General features: G+C 40.7%; 4 protein-coding genes across 13 annotated transcripts; 2 read left to right on the top strand and 2 right to left on the bottom strand.

Moving 5' to 3' along the window:
• Window positions 1–1,555: 1,555 nt before the first annotated feature.
• LOC131102317 (uncharacterized) lies at window positions 1,556–8,131 on the top strand. Of its 4 annotated transcripts, XM_078791968.1 has the most exons (7): window positions 1,556–1,820; window positions 2,392–2,487; window positions 2,765–2,791; window positions 3,764–3,784; window positions 5,632–5,715; window positions 5,802–5,822; window positions 7,256–8,131. In XM_078791968.1, the coding sequence occupies exons 1-6, from the start codon at window positions 1,716–1,718 to the stop codon at window positions 5,802–5,804; spliced, it is 336 nt and encodes a 111-aa protein (XP_078648094.1). In that variant the 5' UTR covers window positions 1,556–1,715; the 3' UTR covers window positions 5,805–5,822; window positions 7,256–8,131. The 4 variants fall into 4 exon arrangements, with proteins under 4 accessions (XP_078648094.1, XP_057903864.2, XP_057903865.1 ...); XM_058047881.2 differs by lacking the exon at window positions 5,802–5,822; XM_078791969.1 differs by lacking the exon at window positions 3,764–3,784 and having other exon boundaries at window positions 1,560–1,820.
• Window positions 8,132–8,478: 347 nt separating this feature from the next.
• On the bottom strand, window positions 8,479–13,484 carry zbtb22a (zinc finger and BTB domain containing 22a). 4 transcript variants are annotated; one of them, XM_058047873.2, is made up of 5 exons: window positions 12,899–13,484; window positions 12,229–12,447; window positions 11,313–12,054; window positions 11,026–11,078; window positions 8,479–10,956 (listed from the first exon to the last, which is right to left on the bottom strand). In XM_058047873.2, the coding sequence occupies exons 2-5, from the start codon at window positions 12,433–12,435 to the stop codon at window positions 10,042–10,044; spliced, it is 1,917 nt and encodes a 638-aa protein (XP_057903856.2). In that variant the 5' UTR covers window positions 12,436–12,447; window positions 12,899–13,484; the 3' UTR covers window positions 8,479–10,041. The 4 variants fall into 4 exon arrangements, with proteins under 4 accessions (XP_057903856.2, XP_057903855.2, XP_057903854.2 ...); XM_058047872.2 differs by having other exon boundaries at window positions 11,026–11,081; window positions 12,899–13,482; XM_058047871.2 differs by having other exon boundaries at window positions 8,480–11,078; window positions 12,899–13,482.
• A 225-nt stretch (window positions 13,485–13,709) lies between these two features.
• scn1bb (sodium channel, voltage-gated, type I, beta b) lies at window positions 13,710–21,392 on the top strand. Of its 2 annotated transcripts, XR_013627678.1 has the most exons (7): window positions 13,710–14,970; window positions 15,055–15,221; window positions 16,472–16,709; window positions 18,631–18,772; window positions 18,973–19,047; window positions 20,217–21,154; window positions 21,244–21,392. XR_013627678.1 is itself a non-coding variant. In XM_058047880.2 (6 exons), exons 1-5 carry the CDS (start codon window positions 14,922–14,924, stop codon window positions 19,040–19,042), a joined length of 666 nt encoding a protein of 221 aa, XP_057903863.2. In that variant the 5' UTR covers window positions 13,710–14,921; the 3' UTR covers window positions 19,043–19,047; window positions 20,217–21,392. The 2 variants fall into 2 exon arrangements, 1 of the variants encoding a protein (XP_057903863.2); XM_058047880.2 differs by having other exon boundaries at window positions 20,217–21,392.
• On the bottom strand, window positions 20,476–23,891 carry naxe (NAD(P)HX epimerase). Of its 3 annotated transcripts, none has more exons than XM_078791966.1 (7): window positions 23,734–23,891; window positions 23,230–23,403; window positions 23,051–23,159; window positions 22,861–22,971; window positions 22,678–22,788; window positions 22,224–22,371; window positions 20,476–21,134 (listed from the first exon to the last, which is right to left on the bottom strand). In XM_078791966.1, the coding sequence occupies exons 2-7, from the start codon at window positions 23,391–23,393 to the stop codon at window positions 20,935–20,937; spliced, it is 843 nt and encodes a 280-aa protein (XP_078648092.1). In that variant the 5' UTR covers window positions 23,394–23,403; window positions 23,734–23,891; the 3' UTR covers window positions 20,476–20,934. The 3 variants fall into 3 exon arrangements, with proteins under 3 accessions (XP_078648092.1, XP_057903861.2, XP_057903862.2); XM_058047878.2 differs by having other exon boundaries at window positions 23,739–23,882; XM_058047879.2 differs by having other exon boundaries at window positions 23,812–23,864.
• Window positions 23,892–24,997: the final 1,106 nt, after the last annotated feature.

The raw sequence follows: 24,997 nt of genomic DNA, 5'->3' as shown, positions 1-24,997 counted from the left end.
GTTCGAGCCAGTGGGCCAGACACAAGGAGCACAGTGTTTGTGACACGGCTGAACAAACATGGTTAACCCCTTTTTAACTGTTTGGACAGGAAACACTGCCTGGCTATGGAGTCAGTTCAGCGTTTGGATGAACAATACTTATTATGTAAATTAACGTGTGTGTATTAGGGACAGTCGTCCCTCCTTTATAGCGTTTCATTGGGTCCAAACCACACCACGAGAAATTAATTTCCGCGATATAGGAGTCAGTGTTAATAAATGGAATATTTTCGTAGTTAAAGCATATAAAATCTGTTTGTTAATTTTAAAATACGGTTTTAAACATTGTTAGAGCACTTTGAAATGAAAATGAAATAACACATTACTCAACTCGAGACATTAGCTAGCAAGCTCGCTAGCGAGTTAGCAATAAAGCGAGCTAACCAGTTAGCCTCGAATTTATTTCTCCTAAAACGTAAAAAGCAAAAAAAAAACTTACCGCTTCCACACGAAATGGGTCGGATAAACTTTCTTTACTCTAATAATGTCGACAGTGCCATGGTTGACTAACGTTAGTGTTAACGTTAATTTAATGTAAGCTAATGTCTCAATTTTGTCATTACTGCCGCCTAGTGACCGCCATTGACATATCACTTTTGAAAAACCGCGATATTAATCGACCACAATATTGTGATGGATAACTGTTGACAGATGACCTAAAGTGACAAAAATAATAATAATAATAATAATAATAATAATAATAACAACAACAATAATAATAATAATAATAATAATAATAATAATAATAATAATAATAATAATAATAATAATAAATTGAATTATACAAGTAGTGCACTTCAATGTAAATCAACTGAACCATACACTTGAAGAGATAGTTCTCAACTAGGAACAAGAAGGCGCCGTCAAAAACAAAAAGGCATCTGTTCGGAAATTATGAATATTCTGATGCAGCTTGGGTGTAACACAAGCCTGGCTGACCCCGGAACAGAACCAGCTTTGTTTTACAGCTGCTGCAGCCTGAAAAGAACCAAAATAAGAACGTGTAAGTTTAAAAACACCAACAGCGTGGCATCCATACATGACTAATGCACAACTGCTATTTTACAGTACATTAGAATCCTGATGTGTCCTTTGTTATTTACGTTTGATACTACAAATGTTGGTATCGATTGGAATATTGATATCTGAATCAATCCTCCCACATCTTGTGTATAATCCGGCAAGTCCTACCAGAAGATGGAAGTCTTCTGTAGCATTGACTGATCTGATCTAAAGAGGATCCACTAAATATCAACAAGGGCCTTTCAGTCCTGCATGGTTGCTTTGCATCAGGCTGATCTTGGGCCTCATAGATGGGCCTTGTTGACCCCGAGGGCCGCACTGAGGCAGATGGGAGAGGAACAATAGCCAGGCCCATACGGAGGACGGCAGCGACTGACACAGCCACTGTTGCTCCAAAGAATGCTTGGATCTGTGCCAGTCATGGACCTCACCACTGCTGCAACCCCACCCCACCTGTCCCTCCCTGTGTCCAATGTCCCATGGTCCAATGGGGCTCGTACGGCGACACCTTCAAAGAGCCTTCAGAAGAAGAGCAAACAAGCCAAACGGAGCGGCAGAGCGTGGTGGAGTTGTGTGCACTGAAGAGGCTCGTAGAGGACGACTTGTAGAGGTTTGAAGAAGGAAGAACCCCACCCGGGCTCCGCACTACTTGCATGGCGACAGCGAGCACCTCAGGGCTTGGGAGGAAGAAGAAGAGCCCTGGTCTCATGGATTCTTTTAGCAAGATCTTTGGAGGGGACAAGAAGAAAAGGAGCAAGGTGAGCAGCAAATTGGACTTTTTCTCCAGACCATGTTGTTGAGCAGTTTAGTCAGAAATATTAGTGCCGACATATTTTTGTATCTTCAAATAAAGTTTTTTTTAATTTAATAAAATGTGTGCATTTTTTTGAGAGCAAGTCATTTATTTCCAAATTTTTAATTATTGTATTTATTTATTAAAAATATGTATAAATTCAGTATACATATACAGCCCACCTAAATGAGCAGCGATACCAGTTTAATGCGTGTGCTGTGATTGGCTGACCATCAGTCTAGGGTGTAGCCCACCTCCTTGTCAATCAAACTGGGATGCTTCAGCTCACTGATGGATGGATGGATGGACAGTTTAATGTTTCCATTGTCTAAATGTAAATACTTCAGATAAATGTTACGAAATATATCTATATTTTTTATTGTTTATCCAGTCAAAAAACAGTTCAGACTGCCCTTATTGACTTAGGTTGAATTAATATCAGGCAAATTGGATTCATAAGCCTGCATAATACACATATTGTGATTTTCTTTACACATTACTGCTTTATTACTCATCATGTTGGTTGTCCGTCTTAGGGGTCATTCCGGGGTCATCTGGCCGCATCGCCCCAACAGTCCTCTGCCCGCCGTCGGACCAATGAAAATGCTGTGGTCCAGTTCTTCCGCAGCATTGTATGTTCTTGAGATGAAAGGGTGAAAATACAAATATATACAGTGTACAGGGCATCAATGTGGTTATTATAAAATTATTCTGTGACGAAATGTCGGCTTCTAAAAGCCAGTCGAAGAATCGTAATTGATACATTTTGGTGTGCGGGTTTGGAAGTGCTTCTGTAATGTAAGCTTAAGTGGGCTAACAAGGCTTCCCTGTGGAACACCGCATTCAATATCATGTTTTCATGCAAAATTATATCCCGATTATGACATATTTCTGCTTTTTGTTTCCCAGGTTTCCTCACCTCGCCCTAAATCAAAGGTACGTCAAATGTGTTTTTTTGTCCAGTTTATTACAGCTTGCAGAGAGAATGTTGATGGCTTGGTTGGACACTTTAAACTGGCTGTATACTGGATAGCAGGGGTCTCAAACTCAATTTACCTGGGGGCCACTGGAAAAAGTAATAAACTTTGCTTTGGTTTCGATTTTCTACAAGAAAAGCTCTGATAAAACATTCCACTGTTCTCAAATATCTTAATTTTTATTTTTCGACACAAAATAAGAAATAAAATAAATAAACAAATCAAGAATAAAGAAAATCAATCAGTAATAAATAAATATAATAATAATAATAATAAAACGGCAAATAATAATAAAACTTAAGAAACCACGTATAGTTGGTGGTTAGACAAATTATTATTTTTTTCAGATTAAAATGAACAAAGCATTATTAGAGCCCTGTAGACATGACAAAACACGACTATAGTCACATTTATACTCTTTTTTTATTTACAACATATTGCGCAACTGCAGGGTCTTGAGACACATGCTAACTCGCAAACTAGAGAGCTAGCGACCTAAAACGGTAGCCTCCAAGTTATTTCCTTTAAACTTAAAAAGCCAAAAACTTACCACTTCCACACGGATAGGGAGGATAACTATTAACAGTTATTTAACCTTTAACATGAACATTAATCAAACGTAATAATTTTTTCTGGGTACATGATATCATACAGCATCCATATCAAACTTGCGCGGGCCGCACTAACATGAAACTTTCATATCAAGGCGGGGGCCTCAAACTAGCGTCCTGCGGACCACATTTGGGCCGGGGGCCGCATGTTTGAGACCCCTGCTGTACAGTGTATTTAGTTTGACCTTTTCAGGGCACTAACGGGGTGGAAAGTCACAAATGAAAACATCCCAAGTCACATCAGTGGAGTGAAACACTTGGAAGTGGATGCAGGGCACTCATCTCATGATATCATATCACTGTTTCTTTTTCATGTGCAGTGGAGACAGGTCTTTGGCTTGGTAGGTCAACACAATGTCGCCTTTTTGAGCTCAACAAAAGTCCATTTGCTATGTGTGTGTGTGTGTGTGTGTTTTTTTTTATAATGCATGCTTTATCTGCACCACTATGCTAACCTATGCCCACTTCAATGGTTTCCTCTACCCTATTTTTAAAACTGTTTTATACTTTGTATAGTCCAAAAAAAAAGAGTTTCGCAATTTTAACTTAGCTTAAATGAGAATTGGGGAAAACAAACTTAATGTGGTATTTTAGACTTTTAATATAGATTAAAATTATGCGAATAAAGTTGTCATTTCTTAGAGTGCAGACCTCACAGCTAGGAGACCAGGGTTCAATTCCACCCTCTGCCATCTCTGTGTGGAGTTTGCATGTTCTCCCCGTGCATGCGTGGGTTTTCTCCGGGTACTCCGGTTTCCTCCCCACATTCCAAAAAACATGCTAGGTTAATTGGCGACTCCAAATTGTCCATAGGTATGAATGTGAGTGTGAATGGTTGTTTGTCTATATGTGCCCTGTGATTGGCTGGCGACCACTCCAGGGTGTACCACGCCTCTTGCCCAAAGACAGCTGGGATAGGCTCCAGCACCCAACAGTGTATTCCTTGTGAGGAAAAAAGCGGTAGAAAATGAATGAATGAATGAATGAAGTTGTCATTTCTTGGTCATAATGAAAGAAAATAGGGGAAAAAATCATTCCAATGTAGCTCACAATAAGGTCCTTTTGTGAGGAACTGCAGTAAACGGCTGCTGAACTTGTTTCATGTGGGATTACAAAAAATTATATTCTTCTATTCACCAGCGAAATGAACTAAAAATACAGGCTTGACATCTCAATGTCCCCTTGTTTGCTTCAACCCAGAGTGACTCTCTGCTTCTGGATGACTTTGACACTGCTCAACTCTTTATGACGCACAACTGGTAATCTCCATTTTCTTGTAGGAGCTCTTGGCCTGCCTCAAGCTCCTTACTCGCTTCTTTCCTTCCACAAATCTCTCTCTTTCTCTCTCTGTCTGCCTGAGAGGATTCATCCGTCCATCTGTTTCCTCATGTGCCCATCACCTCAGATGTCCTCTTGTACTTGTGATGTGACACTGATTGACTCCCTTACTTTGTTTGTACAGTATCATGGATGTCAAGATTCCCTTCAATCTCATGCCTCACAGTGATTTGTCATTTTTCATATTGTGTTTTATTACAGTGTTGCTGATTAACTCGCGCATACACTTAAATGGCTCCTATGGTCATATAATCAATGATAATCAAGGGCGACGGTCATATTGTGTCGCTGGGCAGAGTTCGTAGTACTCAAACATAACTGTAACCCACAGTCAAGTCAAGTCAAGTCTCAGGTCTTTGTTCTAATCTGATTGGACGTTAATATATACAATCAATGAGGCAGTGTATTGCCAGAAATGACATAATTGTCACGCTACTGTCACTGTATACAAGCCAAAATGGAGCGGCATAAATATTATTATTATTTTCAAATCATCATACTAAAGTCTGAGTCAAGTCCGAGCTCAGTTGCAAGTCTTTGATGGTATTGTCAAGTCGAGTCCAAAGTCATCTAAATTGTGACTCGAGTCCAAGTCACGTGACTCCACACGTTGTTGACAAACATTGCTGTGTTTATGTAAAAACTGTACATACACATAGCAATTTCATCTGCTCTGTATTAAATACAAAGTAGACAATACAGCTTGCTAAATAATGCCTTGCATTAGCTTACAAATTCAACATTTAAGAGAAGCTCAATAAAATTAGATAAAAAGTAATATTTAGAAAAAAAATCCCCACCAAAGAAGCAATCAGGCGGCCACCTGAGCTCATGCAGCATCTTTTTCTAGGCTTCGTCACCGCGTGCAGAGAGCGCAAAGTCACCAGTCAGACGACGCAGAGAGCAAAGCACACTGTCCAGAATCTTCAACCTGGTGAGCTTCCGATCACGACTGATATTCAGTATTCTTGAAACCTGAGGAACCTGATTGAAAACTTTCCAATCTGTGTTTTGCGCCAGTGATGCTCTCATCCAACAGCAGTGAGTAGCAGATACGTAATTAAATAAACAGTTCGTAGACTCATGTCATCCTAATAAACTAATAACATTGGGATACACGTACATTTATCAACCTATTGTAAAATTCCATCTCCTGTATTTTCTGGACTTTGAGTTGCACTTATTTTCATAGAAGTCCCTTTATGTCAAACGTTAATTCATAGTCACCAAGGAGGGACATTACCGTCGACAGCCACAGGAGGGTGCTCTAGGATAGCGACACAGAGGTTGGAGAATTCAATGAATTGTGTGATGTGGAATGAGATCGGGAGCTTGGTGAACTTGCTTACTGGTAACTTGCTAGTTGGACTCACTGGCTTGTTCGTTCATTCATTTTCTACCGCTTATCCTCATGAGGGTCGCGGGGGTTGCTGGAGCCTATCCCAGCTGTCTTCGGGCGAGAGGCGGGGTACACCGTGGACTGGTCGCAAGCCAATCACAGGGCACATATAGACAAACAACCATTCACACTCACATAGCAGAATAACTCATTCAGTCATTCATTTTCTACCGCTTATCCTCACGAGGGTCGCGGGGGTTGCTGGAGCCTATCCCAGCTGTCTTCGGGCGAGAGGCGGGGTACACCCTGGACTGGTCGCAAGCCAATCACAGGGCACATATAGACAAACAACCATTCACACTCACATAGCAGAATAACTCATTCATTCATTTATTTTCGACCGCTTTTTCCTCACGAGGGTCGCGGGGGTGCTGGAGCCTATCCCAGCTGTCTTCGGGCGAGAGGCGGGGTACACCCTGGACTGGTCACCAGCCAATCACAGGGCACATATAGACAAACAACCATTCACACTCACATTCATACCTATGGACAATTTGGAGTGGCCAATTAACCTAGCATGTTTTTGGAATGTGGGAGGAAACCGGAGTACCCGGAGAAAATCCACGCATGCACGAGGAGAACATGCAAACTCCACACAGAGATGGCCGTGGGTGGAATTGAACCCTGGTCTCCTAGCTGTCTGCGCGCTAACCACTCGACCGCCGTGCCGCCCTAGCAGAATAACTGTATTACATTAATATATCAGTCACCTTGGTAGCTTGCTATTGTGTAATGGTAACTCTAGGGGTGCTAGTTCATGTCTACAGGGCTCTAATAAAAGTATGAAATGTACTCAGAAGGTCATAAACAGGATTTGCTCTAATTTATTAATATCCTACTTGGAAATTAACTTATTACGGTTGAGTCTGCATTTGTTTTTTTTTTCTTCATGGTGCAGTTTTTTGACTGATGCGACTTATAGTCCAGAAAATATGTTACTTATTTTGTTTCATCCCACTAAATGTGAACAATTATGACAATCACATCTACATTCCACAACTCAGGCTCAGTTTGACGGGAGTGGGGTTTTTGGCTTATATCTTTAGAAAATAAGTCACAACTTTCTCATCTGCAGGGAGAAACCAAGTCCCGTCCACCCCCCAAACGCTGGAGTACCATCTTCTGAGCTCTCCTCCTCTGAGATACAAAGTGCAGATTCAAAGCAGCCGGGCCAGCATCACGGGAGAACAACACATCCACACGATGCAGACTCACTACCAAGCAGCCGCGGCATGTTAACACACTAACACAGGCTTTTTTTCAAGGTGGGAACCATAATCTTAGCATGAGGATGTGCTTTGAGTAAATATCCCAATGTGAATATCACTGTTGATGGTGCTAATGTTTGCAATTTTTTTGTCTCCCGTTTTTTTTTTTTGTACAAGTGACGCTTTGTGTTTCGATGAACGACTTGTCATTAAAACAACTTGAAATGTAGCGTGTTTACGTTTGCACTAGTTTGGAACTGTCAAGCCTCAGTTATTAAACATGTACAGTAGTATGTAGATGATTTAATTGGCAGGAAAAAATGCCCTTTGCAATTGCACTGTCGCAGACTAATCATGGCCCCTGCAAAATGAATCGGTGGTTTGTCTTAACGTCGTGTGTGGTTTGTGAAGAAAAAGAACGTTCAAGTTAGTTTACATAATGGTCTGTTTGCAAGTGGTTCAAAGGTTGCAGGTGGTAGCAGCAACACGTTTAGGAGTTTAATCATTAAAAATGATGCAGAATTGTGGATTTTGTTACCTGTTGTAAACAAAACAACATTGTCAGTGTAATTTCTCCATGTTCTATGTACTTATTTATCCGCAGAGAAGGGTGTGTAGTGCATTTTCCTATTAGATTTATGTTTGAATGTGTCATCTAACTGGAAATAAACAACTTTATGATTTACTTTGTTGATATATATATGGATTAATGAAATGATATTAAATGTGCTGAAATCTGACAATTGTCTTGTCTTTATTACATGAATGCATTGCTGCTTTACTGTATTAACTACAAACCAGGCCCAACCAAAAATGGGTTTACTCCTTTGGCATGCCAAACGACAGTTATTACCAATGACTACCACAAAGTACAAATCCATATGACTTTCTAAATATGGTTTTAACATTAGAGCCCTGTATACATAAAATAACACCCCTATGTGCAGGGACATTACAGAACTAAAGCTGGATTTCAGCTAGCCTCTCCAATTTACTTATTCTAAACTTAAAAACATGTTGGAGTAGGCAAAAAGGACAAGGTAAGAACCAGAAACCCTGATAATATTTAATACCGATAACAAGTCTTTGCAGACACTGCTTTCATAATTGAAGTGTTTAGTTTATTCAATCACAATTAGCTTGTTGTGTCCAATCATGAAATAGAGAAAGTGCAAAAACTCAACCCACTTTCTTCAAGTATGGGTCCATTTAAATAACAACACACTACGCTGACAATTCCAATGCAAAGGCACAGTAAAATATAACCATAGTAGAACAGTACTGTAAAGACCTTGGAAAGAACATCTAAGACATTAGATACACCTGAACAATCTAATGAGAGTCAAATGTTGTTCCTAATATTCGGGTTAAAGGGGACCTATTATCCTCATTTCTTCTGTGTATTAAGTTGTGGACTCCTACAGAGCAGCTATATATATATATATATATATATATATATATATATATATATATATATCCAGATTTTGCACCTGTTTGTGCAGCGTTTCCATGAATTTCCTACTTCTGACCCAAACGGTCTATTTAATTTATTCCACCCAGGCACGCCCACTCCGCTGTGATTGAGCAGACTCCCAAGTGCTCCCGAGGACTTCCGGATACATAGGTCCGCGTCAGAAAAGTGGAAAAAGCACAATAGGTCCCCTTTAAGAGAGATCAAAATCAATATATTCTACACCGCTCCAAACTATAATTATATTTGTAGTACTTTTTATCTTGACAAAATGTGTTTTCATTAGACCGCACAGGTGTACGTAATAAAATGTTCAGTGAGTGTACGCTTTATTTCATGCCACGATTCCAAGGATGTTGTTGTTCCATAAATATTGTGACATTGCCTACAAATGTTGCAGGATGAAGTATTGTGTATTTTGTTTCTTAACTTTATTGTCTTCATAGTCAAGCAATCCGAATGGTGACCCAAAACTTCCTTTGAATGGCACTTCAAAAAAGCCACCAATTATCATTCAGTGTAAAAATGTATTCCGTTTTTTGTTGACAAACAATAATTCATGCGCAAAAGGAGTTTTAAAAGAATGAATATTTACAATGAATGTGCAGCATGAGCTGCTACATTACAGTGTGATGTGAAATCTGAAGTATTCCCCATCATGGATGAAACATAAAAATGCTTCTAAGGAGAATAAAGGAAGCACAGAGATAGGCACACAAAAACGTCTCTGTGTGTAACAGTAGGGCTACGCCATACTGGAAAGAATTTGAATTTGTTTTTTCCCCACATGTAAGCCATGTTCAGGACCTTGTGCCCTTTCTATGGTCTTTCTGCTGTTTTTCATGGGAGGTCCCAGATGGACACAAAGTGGGAGAAAGAAATGAATAAAAAGCCTGAATAACCCCCAAAGGGAAAAACATGACTTCCGCTCTGACTTGACAGTACATTCATGCATGTACTAAAGACGTAAACAAAAAAGATCAATAATTAGAGTCATGAGATCGCCCCTCCAGCATGCCGATCACCGATATCCGTTAAGACTCGCATGAGGACAGTGGAGGTGCTGCGGAAGTCCTTGGGTCAAATGGCAGCATTTGTTAAGTAACCTTTTTAAAAATCAGCATTTAGAAATAAATCACCGTTTTCTTGGTAGAGTGTAAAGAAGTCGTCACACTCATGTAACTACTTTGTTTCGCTAAAACTTTCACTCGCCTCCTCTTTGTAAACATGAGCACCGGCGTCCAAGTTCTGAGTTCTTAACTCATCCACAATCCCGGACACACTTCCCAACAACCCACTCATCCCGTCCTCCATTTCCCTGTGGAAATCCACCTCCACTTTCACTTGCCCTCCCATAGTGAGAAAGGCGTCTCCGCTGTCGAGTGCGTAACCGCAGCTGTCGTCCACGTCGGCCTGAGCTGAGCTTGTGTTGCCGTTGGAGGACGCAACCCTCTCACATCTGGCCTGGTGCCTCAGGAAGCTGTCCCGCCAGACGACCTTCTTCCCACACACGCCGCACTCGTAGGGTCGTAACCCTCCGTGGGTCTTAAGGTGCTTGGTGAGATGATGCTTCATCTTAAATGACTTGGTGCAAACGGGGCAGCCGAAAGGTCGCAGGTTGAGGTGCTGCATTTTAACATGGCGGTCGCGCATGCTCTTCAGGGTGAAGGCTTTGCCGCAGTGGCAGAAATGCACTTTGCCCGAGTACGGGGCGCTGGCCATGGTGACTGAAGACGACGATGATGGCGTTGGGGGTGAAGAAGGCGGCGGGAGCGTGGCGGAAGGAGGTGACAAATGGCGACTGGAGGCAGGGGTTAATGATGAACCGCTAGCTGCCATGAGCATGCCGGCGCTCGCCATGTTGAAATCAGGTGACGCAGGCAAGAGAGGCCTCTGGGAAACCTGGCCTGTCCCATCCTCAATCTCATCATAGGTGTCTCTGTTGTAACTCCCTTCCGCGAGGCATTCAAAGTCTTCCTCAGATTTACTGCCCCCCGCCCCCTCGGGTGGCCTGGACTCTTGCTGAGACCAGGACCCAGCCTGCCACTGTACCCGGGCTGGAACCGTGCAGTTGGCAACCAAAGTGCTTTCCCCTTTCTGGCAAGCATGAACACTGTACAGGTCTGTGCCCCTCTGCGCTTTATCTCTTATGTCCTCCACACTCACCTTCACTGTGGCTCTTCTGGCGTCCTCATTCTCCATTAACATTGGCTGGAAGTCTTCTGGAGAAATGACAGACTAATATTAGAATTTCTATAAGAGGATAACATTATAGAAGTTTTAATTAATGCTTCAGTGGTAGCAAGTGCAAGATCTATTGGAGGGTTGATGTCAATGAATGCCAATGGTGCTTGTGGTCAAATTATGATAAGTAAAATAATGCTATTTAAGACAATTAAATAGACGTTATTAATTAAAATAAACTGAACTTCTGCTTGTATGTTTCATCTTACCGCAGTGACCCATTTGTGCAAAGTCTTCCTTTTTCTCCATCACCACTTCTCCGACTCCCTCATCAGCCTCAATTGCATGTTTCTCATTCTTCTTCTTCTTCTCTGGTGTTTCATCACCCTCACCACCATCAATGTTCTTATCAAGCAGCCTGTCAGCATTCTGTAAAGCTCCTCGGGGCTGACATCTGACTTTCTGCTTCAGTGCCTCAGCACCCGAGCTACTGTGGCCGAAGTGTTCACTTTTAACATGGTTTAACGTCCATGTTTCTTCACAGCAGGTGTAATCGCTCTCTGCGAAGCTGGGGAGGGCATCGAGCTGGGAGTCGGCTATGTGCTGAGCCGACGATGGCCGTGAGACACCCCATCTTGAGAACTGCTGCGGACGTCGCCATGTAGCTAAAGGAGGCAGGGCGTCCGGTTTGGCCTCCTTCCTTCGTCCCTCGCGCTCTACATACAAACAGTCAGTGCTGCTGGGAGACTGCTGTCTGGGTGCGCTACCAGGATGAGCTACCGAGGCCTCTGGCTGGGTTACTTCTGCTGAGGGCCGCGGCCTCTTTAGGATCTCCGTGCATTTGTCCACAATGTGCCACATCTGAAGGAAACTGGCCACCGTGACATAGTTGACGATGTCATCGTGGACAATGCTCAGCTGGCCGGTGTATGCTGAACTGAGCACGCTCTCAAAGGCCACTGGGTCCATGACTGATGGGAGAGAAACTGCTGTCACATTCTTGAGTAACACCTGTTGAAACAACAAAAAACATACATTCGGATAACAAAATGCAATACAATTTTCTCCAATTTGCAGCATCATACCCATTATATACTTTAGATATGTTTTCATTTCATTATGAATAACAAGCTATCCAATCAAATTAGCATTTTCAGCTATTTAAAGAACAGTGGCCTGACTTACCTGGTCATGGAAGTACGGTGAGGATGCAGCGAGCACACAGCGGTGGGCCTTGTACACTTTCCCTTGAACATGGATGGAGAGGTCACACAGCCTGCCTTCCTCTCGCTGGCGATTCAAGTTGTCCAAAACGGCAGCGCGGGCAGCTGGGAAACACACCTGGGCAGTCAAAGCAGCTGGACCAGCAGAGGCGCTGGAGCTCGGATCCATTGTTATAGAATACTACAGAGAAAGCAGTTAGATGAGTTAAATTAACTCCGTTAATAAAAGTTAACACATTTGTGATTCACACTCTGCATCTTAAGGTCAACACAATATAATTGAAATACCAGTTTTTGTGAAGCAAAATAAAATAATTTGAACATTTGTTTCTTAGGAAAACTTTGAATGGGAACTACAAACAACTTATTTTAATGCAAAGTCAACGTAATCAGTTCAACTGCACAGCAACCCTCCATTAGCACGTTAGCTCACTAGCTTAGCTCAACGACAAGCACTTCAACATTATGTTCAACATTTCCCGTCCAATGTTATTATTAAACACTTTTAATGACGCCAAGTTAGTGTATAGTCATAATATGTTGGTATGTTTATTCGAACTAAACCCGTGATTCCTGTCTTAGCATTAGCAGCTAACAAGTTGCTATGAAGCTAGTGAGCTAGCGTTAGTTACCTGTGGAGGATCTTTGCGTCGTGCTGTTTAATTTGAATACGTAGCGTCTTGTAGCATTCTCCAGATCGTTATTGTCGTCCCAGTGAATAACGTGTAAGTTGCATTATTTTGTGGTTACACAAGAAAGTAGAACATCTGTGAAGGGTTAACGTCCTGTTTTACGATGCTGTCGTACTAGCTCGTGCTAACTTGCTGGCTCGAGAGCACCGCATTTTCCCCAAGTAAATGTTATTTGTAGGCCTAAATGAGCGAAAATCGGTGGCATTCGTTCACTTTTTCCACATAAAACAGGAACGGAATTATAAAACGGATAGTTCATTCTCATTCTTCAATTTATTTGGGTGGTAGCGGGGTCAGCGGATCGATCCAAACATGTATGGGTGTTAGCATTGCCGAATCGATACTGACGCGATGATATCGGTCGTACAGTTGTATACTGGGGGCAAAAAGCTAAATGATATGAAAGAGAGACAATATTGTGTTGTGATAAAACTGTATGTAATATAATTATTTGTTGATATTGTTACATTGCATTATATTGTGAGTATATTCATTTATAATATATGTTGTTGACAAATTAGCTTATTTTTATTTTTATTTTTGGGGGTGGGTTGCCTGTGGTATAATCATGATCAGCGAAGTGCAAAATCAGCTAATGTTAAACATTTTCCGGTAAAGGCAACACTAGCCTTGCATTTACTTGGTATAGGATCGATACAATAAATTGCAGTATCGCCCACTCCCTTTGCGCGGTAATAGAAAATATTACGCCACAACTCATCCTTGTTCGTGACAGGAGGTGGAGCCCCGCCCCCTTGGAGATCTCATAAAGGGACAGTACACCCCAATTTTGCATATTCGGTAACTCGAACCCTCCTTGTTGAAATGCTGACTGGATTAAACGCAAAAATAAAAAAAATATTAAGCGTTTTAAACAGAGATGGGTAAATAAGAAAAGGAGTGGTGGCGTACAAGCGAAGGGAGTCAGTGACGAGGGCATCGGTCGTTTTACCGCAGTGCATCTGCAGGATCCTCTGAAGTGAGAGAGGTGCTGCTGTGGCGCAGCAACATCACTGGAAACCGAGCACGGAGGACGGATCTATTGTTTGTTTTTGGTTATTTTATTTTTATTTTTTTGCTCAACGGATTTTATGGATTTGATCGCGCACCTGCAGTTTCATGTGCAATGCCAGCGCGAGAGAAGATTGTTTCCTACCAGCAAGAGGTCATGAGATAGCTGAAATCCAAGGTTTTTCCCAGAAGAGGACATCACATCACATCACCCCCCACCACCACCCCAACCCCCTCGGAGAAGGCCTCTAAATTGAGAACAGTAGGCTCGGATTAAGTGATTAAATATCATATTTAGTTTTGGCGATCAAAACTAGTAGCAACAGAGGTAGCAAATTTGAATTTTAACTGAACACAATATGCACTTGCATGTTGCACGTATGAATACTATTGAAATCCCCATTGAGATTTATACATAAGTGCGTGTGTTCCCAGGCAGGTTTAATTATATTATATTATATTATTATATTATATTATATGTGCATCTGTTATTAAAAACTTCAGGTATAATCTAATCTCAGGGTGAATATCCAAGGGGGGAACACTGTGAGTCATCACTTCAACTGGAATGTTTGCATGACAAAAAATTAAAAAAAAAAAATTAAAAGCATAAATTCAGCACAGCTACTATACATTTGTCTCCAGCAATAATCCGTGGCAATAAATGCTATAACCATCACTAAACTGTTTTGTTTGAGCCAAAGAAGTATAAAGCAGCAACACTAAAGGAGGCCTGAACATTTTTTTTTGCACATTACAATGCATGTGTAGCTTCCCGGTTGATTTATTCATGATCATAGTCTGCACTTTAGCGGACTTCGGCTTTTAAAAAATTTGCAGTGTTCTTAAGATAAAAGCATCGTCAATATTAATCAATAACTATCATAAGTAGATTCGGCGTTTTAAAAGTACTTGTAGGTCCATCATCCGGTATATTGCTGCAACCAGTGACATGACGCCAATACACATGCTACTCATTTTCCTCTCCTGCACATTGTTTGGTAAGTTTGTCTGATGATTTGTACATGGTTGCAAAAGCTACCAATGTCAATTTAAACATGTGTGTGATTGTAATACGTCAACAGTGCATCAATGTCACGGGGCGTGCGCAGAGGTGGACTCGGACACGGAGGCGGTGGCGGGCAAAGGCTTCAAACTGGGCTGCATCTCCTGCAAAAGGAGGAGTGAAGTCAAAGCCACCGCCACCGTTGAATGGTACTTCCAGGCCGAAGGAGAGGTCGACTTTGTGCAGGTGAGTGAGCGGCCCTGCGTTGTTGAGGTATATTTGTCTACGGAGGCGTATTTGTGTGCGATATGTGTATACAGTCGGAAATATGATAGTGACACAAAGCTGTGTTGACCTTGTGTGTGCATGCTAGGAAAATATGCCCTCTCGGTACTAGGGATGTAAGAAAATATCGTTTTGTCGATACACGATACTGTATCGATATTAAAAAGTATGATATCGATATTTTTAGGCATTTATCATAGACTCTATATCAGGGGTCTCAAACTTGTGGCCCGCGGGCCAAATGCGGCCCGCGAGACGCTAGTTTGAGGCCCCCACTTTGATACCAAAGTTTAATGTTGAAATGCACACCGGACACAATTAACATGATTTTGCCCCGCCCATACTGTTACCCTACCCTTGTTAGCCCGCCCTGTTTTGCTTTGGATTAGCAATGAAGCGAAAGGCTTATGATGCTGGGTACAAATAAATACAGGAAATGATTTGGAATAAAATGGAAAATACACGTCAAGATAAAGCATCTCATCAAACATATAGTTAAAGTTACGACGCTGCTCCCAGATGGAACTGAGTACGATGCTAAACTTGCTAATTGGGTAAAATTATTAAGTTTCATTAATGTTCATGTTAAAGGTTAAATAAGTGTTAATACTGTACATTTGAATCTGAAAAAATAATTTCTCTACCAACTGTATATGGTTTCTTATGTTTTTCTTATTTGCTGTTTTATTATTATTTTACTTATTTATTACTGATTGATTGATTTATTGTCTTTATTCTTAATTTGTTTATTTATTTATTTTATGTTATTTTGTGTATAGAAAAATAAAAATTAAGATATTTGAGAACAGTGGAATGTTTTATCAGATATTTTGGTGTGGTATTTGTGATTTTAGAAATAAGGAGTTAGTATGTTCTCTGTAGGCGGCATTATGAATTATCCTTACTGACCTTTTTTGCAGTACATTTAGCGAGTGAAGATTGCTTTTATAGTTATTAGCCCATATTTCCACACAATAAGTAAGATATGGTAGAACCAGAGAGCAATAAAGAGTGTGGAGTGATTTCTGATTGAGAACAAATTTTGCTTTGTTCAATACTGAAATATTTCTGGCCTCCTTGACTTGCTATTTAGCTTCCTGTGTAGTAGTAGTGAGAAATGGTGACTCCATGAGGTGCTATTCTTAAAAGAAAGTGTCCTTAAATTGGTAGTTTTACCTCTAACCGTGTGATATTTACCCTTGTGTCATCAGATCTATACCTACAACGAGGGCGGAGCCTCAATTGAAAATGAGCATTTTGTGGACCGCCTGGATTGGAACGGGAGCAAGACGAGCAACGACATCCAAGACGCATCCATATATCTTCTCAACGTCACCTTTAACGATTCCGGCACGTACCGCTGCTTCTTCAATCGCATCCTCAGCTTTGATAACTACGAGTACACCACGGTCATCAGCAAAGTGGTCCGCCTCACTGTGGTGGCCAAAGGTATGACGCAAAACAGATGCATTCAAAACTTCTATGTCGATGTGTAGTATCCACTGAGATGCACAAGCACCAGACTTGATTGCTGGAACAACAGGCTTTTCATTCATTCATTCATTTTCTACTGCTTTTCCTCACGAGGGTCGCGGGGGGTGCTGGAGCTGTCTTCGGGCGAGAGGCGGGGTACACCCTGGACTGGTCGCCAGCCAATCACAGGGCACATATAGACAAACAACCATTCACACTCACATTCATACCTATGGACAATTTGGAGTCACCAATTAACCTAGTATGTTTTTGGAATGTGGGAGGAAACCGGAGTACCCGGAGAAAACCCACGCATGCACAGGGAGAACATGCAAACTCCACACAGAGATGGCCGAGGGTGGAATTGAACCCTGGCTGTGAGGTCTGCGCGCTAACCACTTGACCGCCGTGCCGCAACAGGCTTTTATTGCAATTAATTATATCCCTAATAAGCCACATCAGCTATGCTAATTTCTGAACCGCCGACATCACTTCCTGTCTGCCCCCCCCAACTCAGCCCCACAAGACTATATTGGGTAATACAAGTATAAAGGTGATGATAGGGGTTTTATTTCATGTCTAGAGGGCTCTAATTATGTTAAAAATATATTTACAGGGTCGTAATATTCATTCATTCATTAATTTTCTACCGCTTTTCCTCACGAGGGTTGCGGGGGGTGCTGGAGCCTATCCCAGCTGTCTTTGGGCATGAGGCGGGGTACACCCTGGACTGGTGGCCAGCCAATCACAGGGCACATATAGACAAACAACCATTCACACTCACATTCATACCTATGGACAATTTCGAGTCGCCAATTAACCTAGTAATATTTGTATTTAAAAATATTTCACATCCTTCGTTATTTTTTAATATATATATATATATATATATATATTTCAATCCTACTTTATGAAAATGTTTCATAGTTTAGAACCAAATAAACACAAGGTATTACTCTCTTGTATATATATCTGCTGTGTATGATTTTTGGTCCAGTTCTTCTATGGTAATTCAGGATGTTGGATAATTATCGTCCCGATATCAGGCTAATAATATACGATATCAGTGTTTGATTTTTTTCCCCAATAATAAAAACTGCTGATTCCAGAACACATATGGGGCGGCACAGCGATATAGTGGTTAGCGTGCAGACCTCACAGCTAGGAGACAAGGGCTCAATTCCACCCTTGGCCATCTCTGTGTGGAGTTTGCATGTTCTCCCCGTGCATGCGTGGGTTTTCTCCGGGTACTCCGGTTTCCTCCCACATTCCAAAAACATGCTAGGTTAATTGGCGACTCCAAATTGTCCATAGGTATGAATGTGAGTGTGAATGGTTGTTTGTCTATATGTGCCCTGTGATTGGCTGGCCACCAGTCCAGGGTGTACCCCGCCTCACGCCCGAAGACAGCTGGGATAGGCTCCAGCACCCCCTGCGACCCTCGTGAGGAAAAAGCGGTAGAAAATGAACGAACGAACAACACATATGTGTTCCTTCCACCATAGGAGATATGTCATGTTACACATATCGGTATCGGAAATTGAGAGTTGAACAGTATCGGTTTTCGGCAAAAAAAAGCCAGTATCAGAATCCCTCGCAGTAATGGAGCTTTCCATATTTATTGGATGGAGTGTTGCATTACCAGAAAGGTATTAGAGAATGTGAAGTCAGCATCACGGCAGGATTGCTGACCGTGTATTTCTGACCTTTTGAAACCGCATCACAAAGTGTAAAGTTCCGGAAAGAATAGCTTACAGATGTAACTAATCATGCTGTAACTTAATGTTAATCGGTCTGGATTTACTATCAAATGTCAATGAATGAATGAACGAATGAAGTCATGGGCAAAAAGCTACTTCCTGTGTCATCATCACCTTTTGTCTCTCCCTGTGCACAGCCACCAGAGGCACTGCTTCCATTGTGTCCGAAGTCATGATGTACGTGTCCATCATCGGCTTGCAGGTCTGGCTCCTCATCGAGATGATTTACTGCTACAGAAAAATAGCAGCAGCCGGTGAAGAAGCGTTAAGAGAAGCCGCGTACGTATATTGCATCACAGCAGGTTATGAAATCTATTATTGTGGGACATATTATTATATAAAGCAATCAAACCTTTATCCACATCTGCACAATGTTGGTGCATTTTAGTTGTTGTTTATATCCAAACAGATGGTAGAGGTAACTATGCTGTCATAACGTGGTCTGTTTTATTATATTTTATTTTTTTTCCTCCTTCCAGGAATGCGGAATATTTAGCGATTGCCTCGGAAAGTAAAGATAACTGTGCAGGGGTACAGGTTGGAGAATAGCAAAGGTAAGCATTCACATGCATTCTGTGTCTTACAGAAGGTCGGATATGTACTTAATACTTCCAGAAAATATTTATTAGAAATGCAAATTATATTATTAAAATTTTAAAAATTACACAAATAAATTTAGACAATTTAGTATTTTTTTTATTAATTATAATTAATGCATTCACATGCATTCTGTGACTTACAGGAGGTTGGATATGTACTTAATACTTCCAGAAAATATTGATTAGAAATGCAAATTATATTATTCAAATTTTAAAAATGACACCTAAATCAATTTAGACAATTTAGTATTTTTTTTAATAGATTTTTATGTATTTTTTCATAATTAATGCATTCACATGCATTGTGTGTTTTACAGGAGGTTGGATATGTAATTAATACTTCCAGAAAATATTGATTAGAAATGCAAATTATATTAATAAAATTTTAAAAATTACACTTAAATCAATTTAGTATTTTTTTTATTAATTATAATGAACACATTCCCATACATTCTGTGACTTACAGGAGGTTGGATATGTAATTAATACTTCCAGAAAATATTGATTAGAAATGTAAATTATATTAATAAAATTTTAAAAATTACACTTAAATCAATGTAGTATTTTTTTAAATTACAATTAATGCATTCCCATGCATTCTGTGACTTACAGGAGGTTGGATATGTACTTAATACTTCCAGAAAATATTGATTAGAAATGCAAATTATATCAATAAAATTTAAAAAAAATTACACTTAAATCAATTTAGTATTTTTTTATTAATTATAATGAACGCATTCCCATGCATTCTGTGACTTACAGGAGGTTGGATATGTACTTAATACTTCCAGAAAATATTAATTAGAAATGTAAATTATATTAATAACATTTAAAAAAAATACACTTAAATCAATTTAGACAATTTTTTTATTAATTATAATTATTTTTTTATTAATTATAATTAATATTAATTATTATTGTACATCATTTTTGTATTGTTTGTTGTATCTTAATTCATTTAATAGGTTTAATTTTAGAGTAATGACTACACCATTTTTTTTCTTAATAAATATTGTCATGAAATCTAGTAACTAGCGATACCTAATATTCAGTATCAAAATGTGATATCGGTATCTGATCGTGATCGGCCATCCCTACTAGTAACATTATGCTTGTATCACCAGGCTTCCTTTCTTTATGGACTGAAAACATCCCTCCTACACATCCTGCTAACTGCATGAAAACAACCTGTCTGGTGGTGGTGTGGTAGTGTGTGGGGGGGGGCAGACTCCATCTTCATCTCAAGTCTTCTGTTTTGTTTTAACTTCCCGTTTCCTCGACGAGGACCTCAAATGCATATGAAGCACAGAGAGAGACAGCATGGTACCAGCACTGTAAATAGTTTGCTACGCACAAAAAGCAAAGCATGTACTGCACTAGTGTAAAAAAAAAACAACACATTATGCATTAATGAGCCACATTGTTAAAAAGCATCCACTGTACTCACATCTGTACATTTATATTCGAATATACTGCTGGAGCCTGTGGCACTCTTGAGGTTGATTGTGAAAGAAAGCTTTTTACTAACTCACCACAACTTAAATGTATAATAAATGAAATACCCAATATGTATGTTATTTCTAAATAAAATAGAATGTGGTGAACTATGATAGACGGTCTTTACAATGGAATTGCTGGTACATTCAGTGAACATTAAATGTACTAATAAAAAAAAGGATAAATCTCATGTTTTGTTGTTTTTCTGTGGATGGTAAATACAGTATAATTTTAAAGAATATACCAATTGCGACTACTTAAAAGTTTTATTTTCTTATTGCTGAAGCAACGCCTCCCCAGGAAAAAAATCCCCTCCCCAAGGTAACACAAACCTCTTAACAAATCTTACAACTTTAACACACAATCCGTTCCAGGGTACTGGGGTAGGTTCAGTTGGTATTTCTTCTCCAGGCCGGGTGGAACAAAGCGTCCACCCAGGAAGTGATGGCGTCCTTTGAACAAAGTGGCAGAGCTTTTGGGAGCGGTCAGCGAGATGAGTGTGTCAGGCTGAAGACCATCCACGCTCCCTTGCTCTACATCCCAACCTTGAAAGAAACATGATAGGGTAAACAGAGGTGTCCATATTTGTTCCATGAAGGGCTGCTTCCAAAAACATGCTAGGTTAATTAATTGGTGACTGCAAATTGTCCATAGGTATGAATGGCGACCAGTCCAGGGTGTACCCCGCCTCTCGCCCGAAGACAGCTGGGATAGGCTCCAGCACCCCCGCGACCCCCGTGAGGAAAAAGCGGTAGAAAATGAATGAATGAATGAATTCAAATCAACTTTATTTGTATAGCACTTTTCCTGCAAAGACATGCAACACAAAGTGTTTTCCAGAATTAAAAACAATTACCACAATTAAAAGGAAAAACAAATGCTAAGAAAGCCCCTCCCTGCCACCCTCCATACTAGACACACACACACATACACACAATCACACACAGTAGGGACACATTGCATGGCACTGAGGATCAAGGAAACGCCACCTTTGGGGCTGTCCACACTGGGAGGAGGCCCCCCCCCTCCCGAGGCCCCCCCCGACCCTGACAGATGGGCGGACCCCCACATCAAAGGGAGGAACCCCCAGCCGGCCGGGTCGAAGGGACCCAAGGATGGCACCCCCCCCCCAGCAGACCCGACACAGTATGGAGGACCCCCCCTGAGGAAATACTGTTAAAAGCTAAAAACTAAAAGCATAAAATAGGACTAAAAAGATAAAAAACATAAGAAAAGTTTAAAAATATTAGTTAAAAGCCTGATTAAAAAGGTGTATCTGTGATTGGCTGGCGACCAGTCCAGGGTGTACCCCGCCTCTCGCCCAAAGACAGCTGGGATAGGCTCCAGCACCCCCGCGACCCTCGTGAGGAAAAGCGGTAGAAAATGATTGATAAAAAGGTGTCTTTAATCTTTTTTTAAAAAATATCAACAGTCTCCGCAGTCCTGAAGCCCTCCGGCAGGCTGTTCCACAGGCGGGGGCCATAGTGGCTAAATGCTGCCTCACCGTGGGTTTTTTCGTCCTGGGTTTTGGTATTGTTATACAATATACAATATTTTAATTCAAAAATGATCAGTGGGCTGGACCTATAGGACCTATCCTATACAGCGTATGTTCTACAAGTGTGTGGACCTACCTGAGGGGATGTCAATGCTGGCAATGGGGACGGTGGTCTTCTTCAGGGTATCTATGATGGAACCAAAAGGTTCTCTTACAGCCCCCTTAAAGCTGAAGCCGAAGATGGCATCAATCACCAAGTTGAAGGCCTCATCAATCACTGGGGCCTGAAAGAAAAATAATTCAGCTTATGCTCACTGGGGTTTGCGGGGGTATGCTGGAGCCTATCCCAGCTGACTTCGGGCGAGAGGTGGGGTACCCACTGCTGCTCTATGTGAATAGAAGCTGGAGATCAATACATGCTTTCACTTTTAAGTCCCTAAATACCAGAAAACTGTCCAATAAAGCCAGAAAAAGTCACCATGTTGGCAACAATGGCCACACCACCTGCATTTCCTGCATCCGCAAGGCTTAGAAGTTAATCAAATCTGAAGTGACAGCAGATAACGGTCCTCCATAAATCACACACCAACCTCAGGCATCTCAGTGAGAAAGGGGATCTCCATTTTCTGGCACTGAGTGGTCAGACCATGAAACAGTGGTTTGTTGGGCTGCTTTGGGTACAAGATGGAGGGCTCGTAACCCTGAGAGAAGATAGATAATTCATGAGGGAAACATCTACTTTGACTTGAAAAGATGGCTCCCGCTATACTTACAAACAGTTTGAGATGTCTGGCACAGACCAAACCGTCGCCTCCGTTGTTACCTGGTCCACAAATCACCAGCATTGTGGGTTTGGGCTTCATCAAGGAACTTAAAGGATATGCCTTTAGGAAACCAGATACAAAAAACTCTTACATTCAGCATTTATCATTTTTAAAGAAGATATCCTGCTTATTATTTCACCCTTGTGATGGCTGTAGCACAACTGAGGCCAGCAAGCTCCATGAGCTGGTCCACACTGAAGCCATATTCGCTGAAGAGCTCCTCATCAATGTGCTGGGCCTCCTCCTGCCTGCACAGCATCTACAAGTCATGCAACAAACTGGACACGTTTTGCTATGGAGGCTTATCAGAAAACATACCCAAGGTATTTGATGCTGTGGGCCATGGTGGACACTGGTCGGCTAGTGTAACAGTCTTTCTGGGGGTGGTTAGCTGATGGACATCTCCCGGTTTGTGCAAAGACTGCTGCGGCCCGGGAGGTCACAAGGAAGCCGATGCCGAACAGAGTCCTCACACTCAGCATTCAGATGGTCCTGGAACAGAACAAATGCACAACAATCCATTCTGATTGCACTAAATTTGTCATAAAATATCACATCAGTCTTGCAAATGATGAAGTTACAGTATACACAGTGTATTTCAGTAAATTACATTTTAAATGTATTATTCAAGTGTATTTTTGTCACAAATGAACCTCCTAATAAGCGTGTCAATGCTTTATAGCTAATTATTACACAGAAACACCTAAGTGACCAATTTATATAACCAAGTGAGTGTGTGTTGTCAGTAACTTGCTAATAGTGTTAGCTTGAATCAAACCTTCCAACGACCCCCAGAAATGAGTAAAGATGAGTAAAACTCACCACACGTGAATAAGATTCTTCGTTTTGCATGCAAGTTTTGCAGTAAATGGCTAAATGGCATGCAACAATACAACTTACAAAACAACAACACCCAGAAAAGTATTCAGGAAGCGCTTCAGTGTTCCACTTCCTGGTGGAAGTGAAAATGCGTCAGAGCTTTAATTTCAAAATAAAAGATGTGTAGCTTAACATTGAAACGGTCTTCCGGAATGAAATAAACAAGAAATTCACTCTGGCTCTTTACGGATCTCCCCAAGTCTTCCGAGAAGTGACACAAAAGTAAGTATGTAAACGACATTCATAGTGATTTTATACCGCCATGCTGATTCTTCCGTCTTGTATTTTCCGCCAAGATTGAATTGTTTCAAACAATGATCACTAGTAAAAAAAAAACAAATGAGATCAATTTCAGATAAGTTTATTTATTACAAAGACAATACACAAGACTGAGGTGGGTTTATTGAGAAAATAAGAGAAAAGCTGATAATATGAATATGCATTATTGTATTCGTTCTGTCTCCAGCATTTGTGGAAAAAGAGTGTCCAATTAAGATGTCCAACTACTTAATATTTAATTACCATGTGGTTTACACACATTTTTATGGTAGCCCGTTTTAAGCCACTGAAGGAAAAAGATATCCCAATATGAAGTCATAATTATGAGATTAAAAAATCGAAATGACGAGATCTAAACTGCGCATGTGCAAAGTCGTGAAGGTGGCACATGTGCAGTTTGTATCTCATTAGTTCGACTTTTTGTCTCATAGTTATGACTTTCGTATCTATGGCGGAGTATTAGGGCCAGGCTGAAAAAAACAAGTGAGACATTTCCAGAATATAGTCCTAAATTTACGCGGAAATACTTTTATTAGCTTTGCCAAGGCCAAACGTCAAATAAGCGCCCCCTCCCCGTTCATAGCTGTCTCAGGCAATGCCTGTTACAATTGGGTATTAAAATAATCAGAGAATTTAAAAAAACAAAGTCGTAAATTAACGACGTTATTGATGAAATTTACAGATTTACTATTGAACAGAATTTTAATATTCTGAAATTTTTACAAGAAAAAATGTTTACTTTATGTTACAGGCTGTGCCTGAGACAGCTATGAAAAGACAGGACTTATGCCTTGGGCACGTGCAGGGGAGGGGGTGAGGATGGCGGAAGTGAGAAAGGCTAGACATGCTAATATGTACTCAACTGCTGTTTTCCTGTCACGTTTTAAATAAAAGCTTGCCTGAAGCAAGAGGAAAATGTCTTTTTTTA

The sequence above is a fragment of the Doryrhamphus excisus genome, linkage group LG7, assembly GCF_037039965.1.
Source record: "Doryrhamphus excisus strain RoL-2023G ecotype Guam linkage group LG7, RoL_Dexc_Guam_v1.1, whole genome shotgun sequence".
NCBI lineage: Eukaryota > Metazoa > Chordata > Actinopteri > Syngnathiformes > Syngnathidae > Doryrhamphus > Doryrhamphus excisus.
This window is presented reverse-complemented; position numbering and strand designations above follow the sequence as displayed.

What these genes read in the sequence shown, in the direction of transcription:
- LOC131102317 (XM_058047881.2), top strand. Translation starts at nt 1,716, where the DNA reads ATGGCGACAGCGAGCACCTCAGGGCTTGGGAGGAAGAAGAAGAGCCCT. An exon ending in ACAAGAAGAAAAGGAGCAAG is followed by an intron (nt 1,821 to 2,391) that starts GTGAGCAGCAAA and finishes TGTCCGTCTTAG; the next exon opens with GGGTCATTCCGGGGTCATCT. An exon ending in GGAGACAGGTCTTTGGCTTG is followed by an intron (nt 3,785 to 5,631) that starts GTAGGTCAACAC and finishes ATCTTTTTCTAG; the next exon opens with GCTTCGTCACCGCGTGCAGA.
- zbtb22a (XM_058047870.2), bottom strand. Translation starts at nt 12,435, where the DNA reads ATGGATCCGAGCTCCAGCGCCTCTGCTGGTCCAGCTGCTTTGACTGCC. An exon ending in CACCGTACTTCCATGACCAG is followed by an intron (nt 12,055 to 12,228) that starts GTAAGTCAGGCC and finishes TTGTTTCAACAG; the next exon opens with GTGTTACTCAAGAATGTGAC. An exon ending in TGCACAAATGGGTCACTGCG is followed by an intron (nt 11,082 to 11,312) that starts GTAAGATGAAAC and finishes TCATTTCTCCAG; the next exon opens with AAGACTTCCAGCCAATGTTA.
- scn1bb (XM_058047880.2), top strand. Translation starts at nt 14,922, where the DNA reads ATGACGCCAATACACATGCTACTCATTTTCCTCTCCTGCACATTGTTT. An exon ending in CCTCTCCTGCACATTGTTTG is followed by an intron (nt 14,971 to 15,054) that starts GTAAGTTTGTCT and finishes ATACGTCAACAG; the next exon opens with TGCATCAATGTCACGGGGCG. An exon ending in GAGAGGTCGACTTTGTGCAG is followed by an intron (nt 15,222 to 16,471) that starts GTGAGTGAGCGG and finishes TTGTGTCATCAG; the next exon opens with ATCTATACCTACAACGAGGG.
- naxe (XM_078791966.1), bottom strand. Translation starts at nt 23,393, where the DNA reads ATGCTGAGTGTGAGGACTCTGTTCGGCATCGGCTTCCTTGTGACCTCC. An exon ending in CCAGACATCTCAAACTGTTT is followed by an intron (nt 22,789 to 22,860) that starts GTAAGTATAGCG and finishes ATCTTCTCTCAG; the next exon opens with GGTTACGAGCCCTCCATCTT. An exon ending in TTCTCACTGAGATGCCTGAG is followed by an intron (nt 22,372 to 22,677) that starts GTTGGTGTGTGA and finishes TTTTTCTTTCAG; the next exon opens with GCCCCAGTGATTGATGAGGC.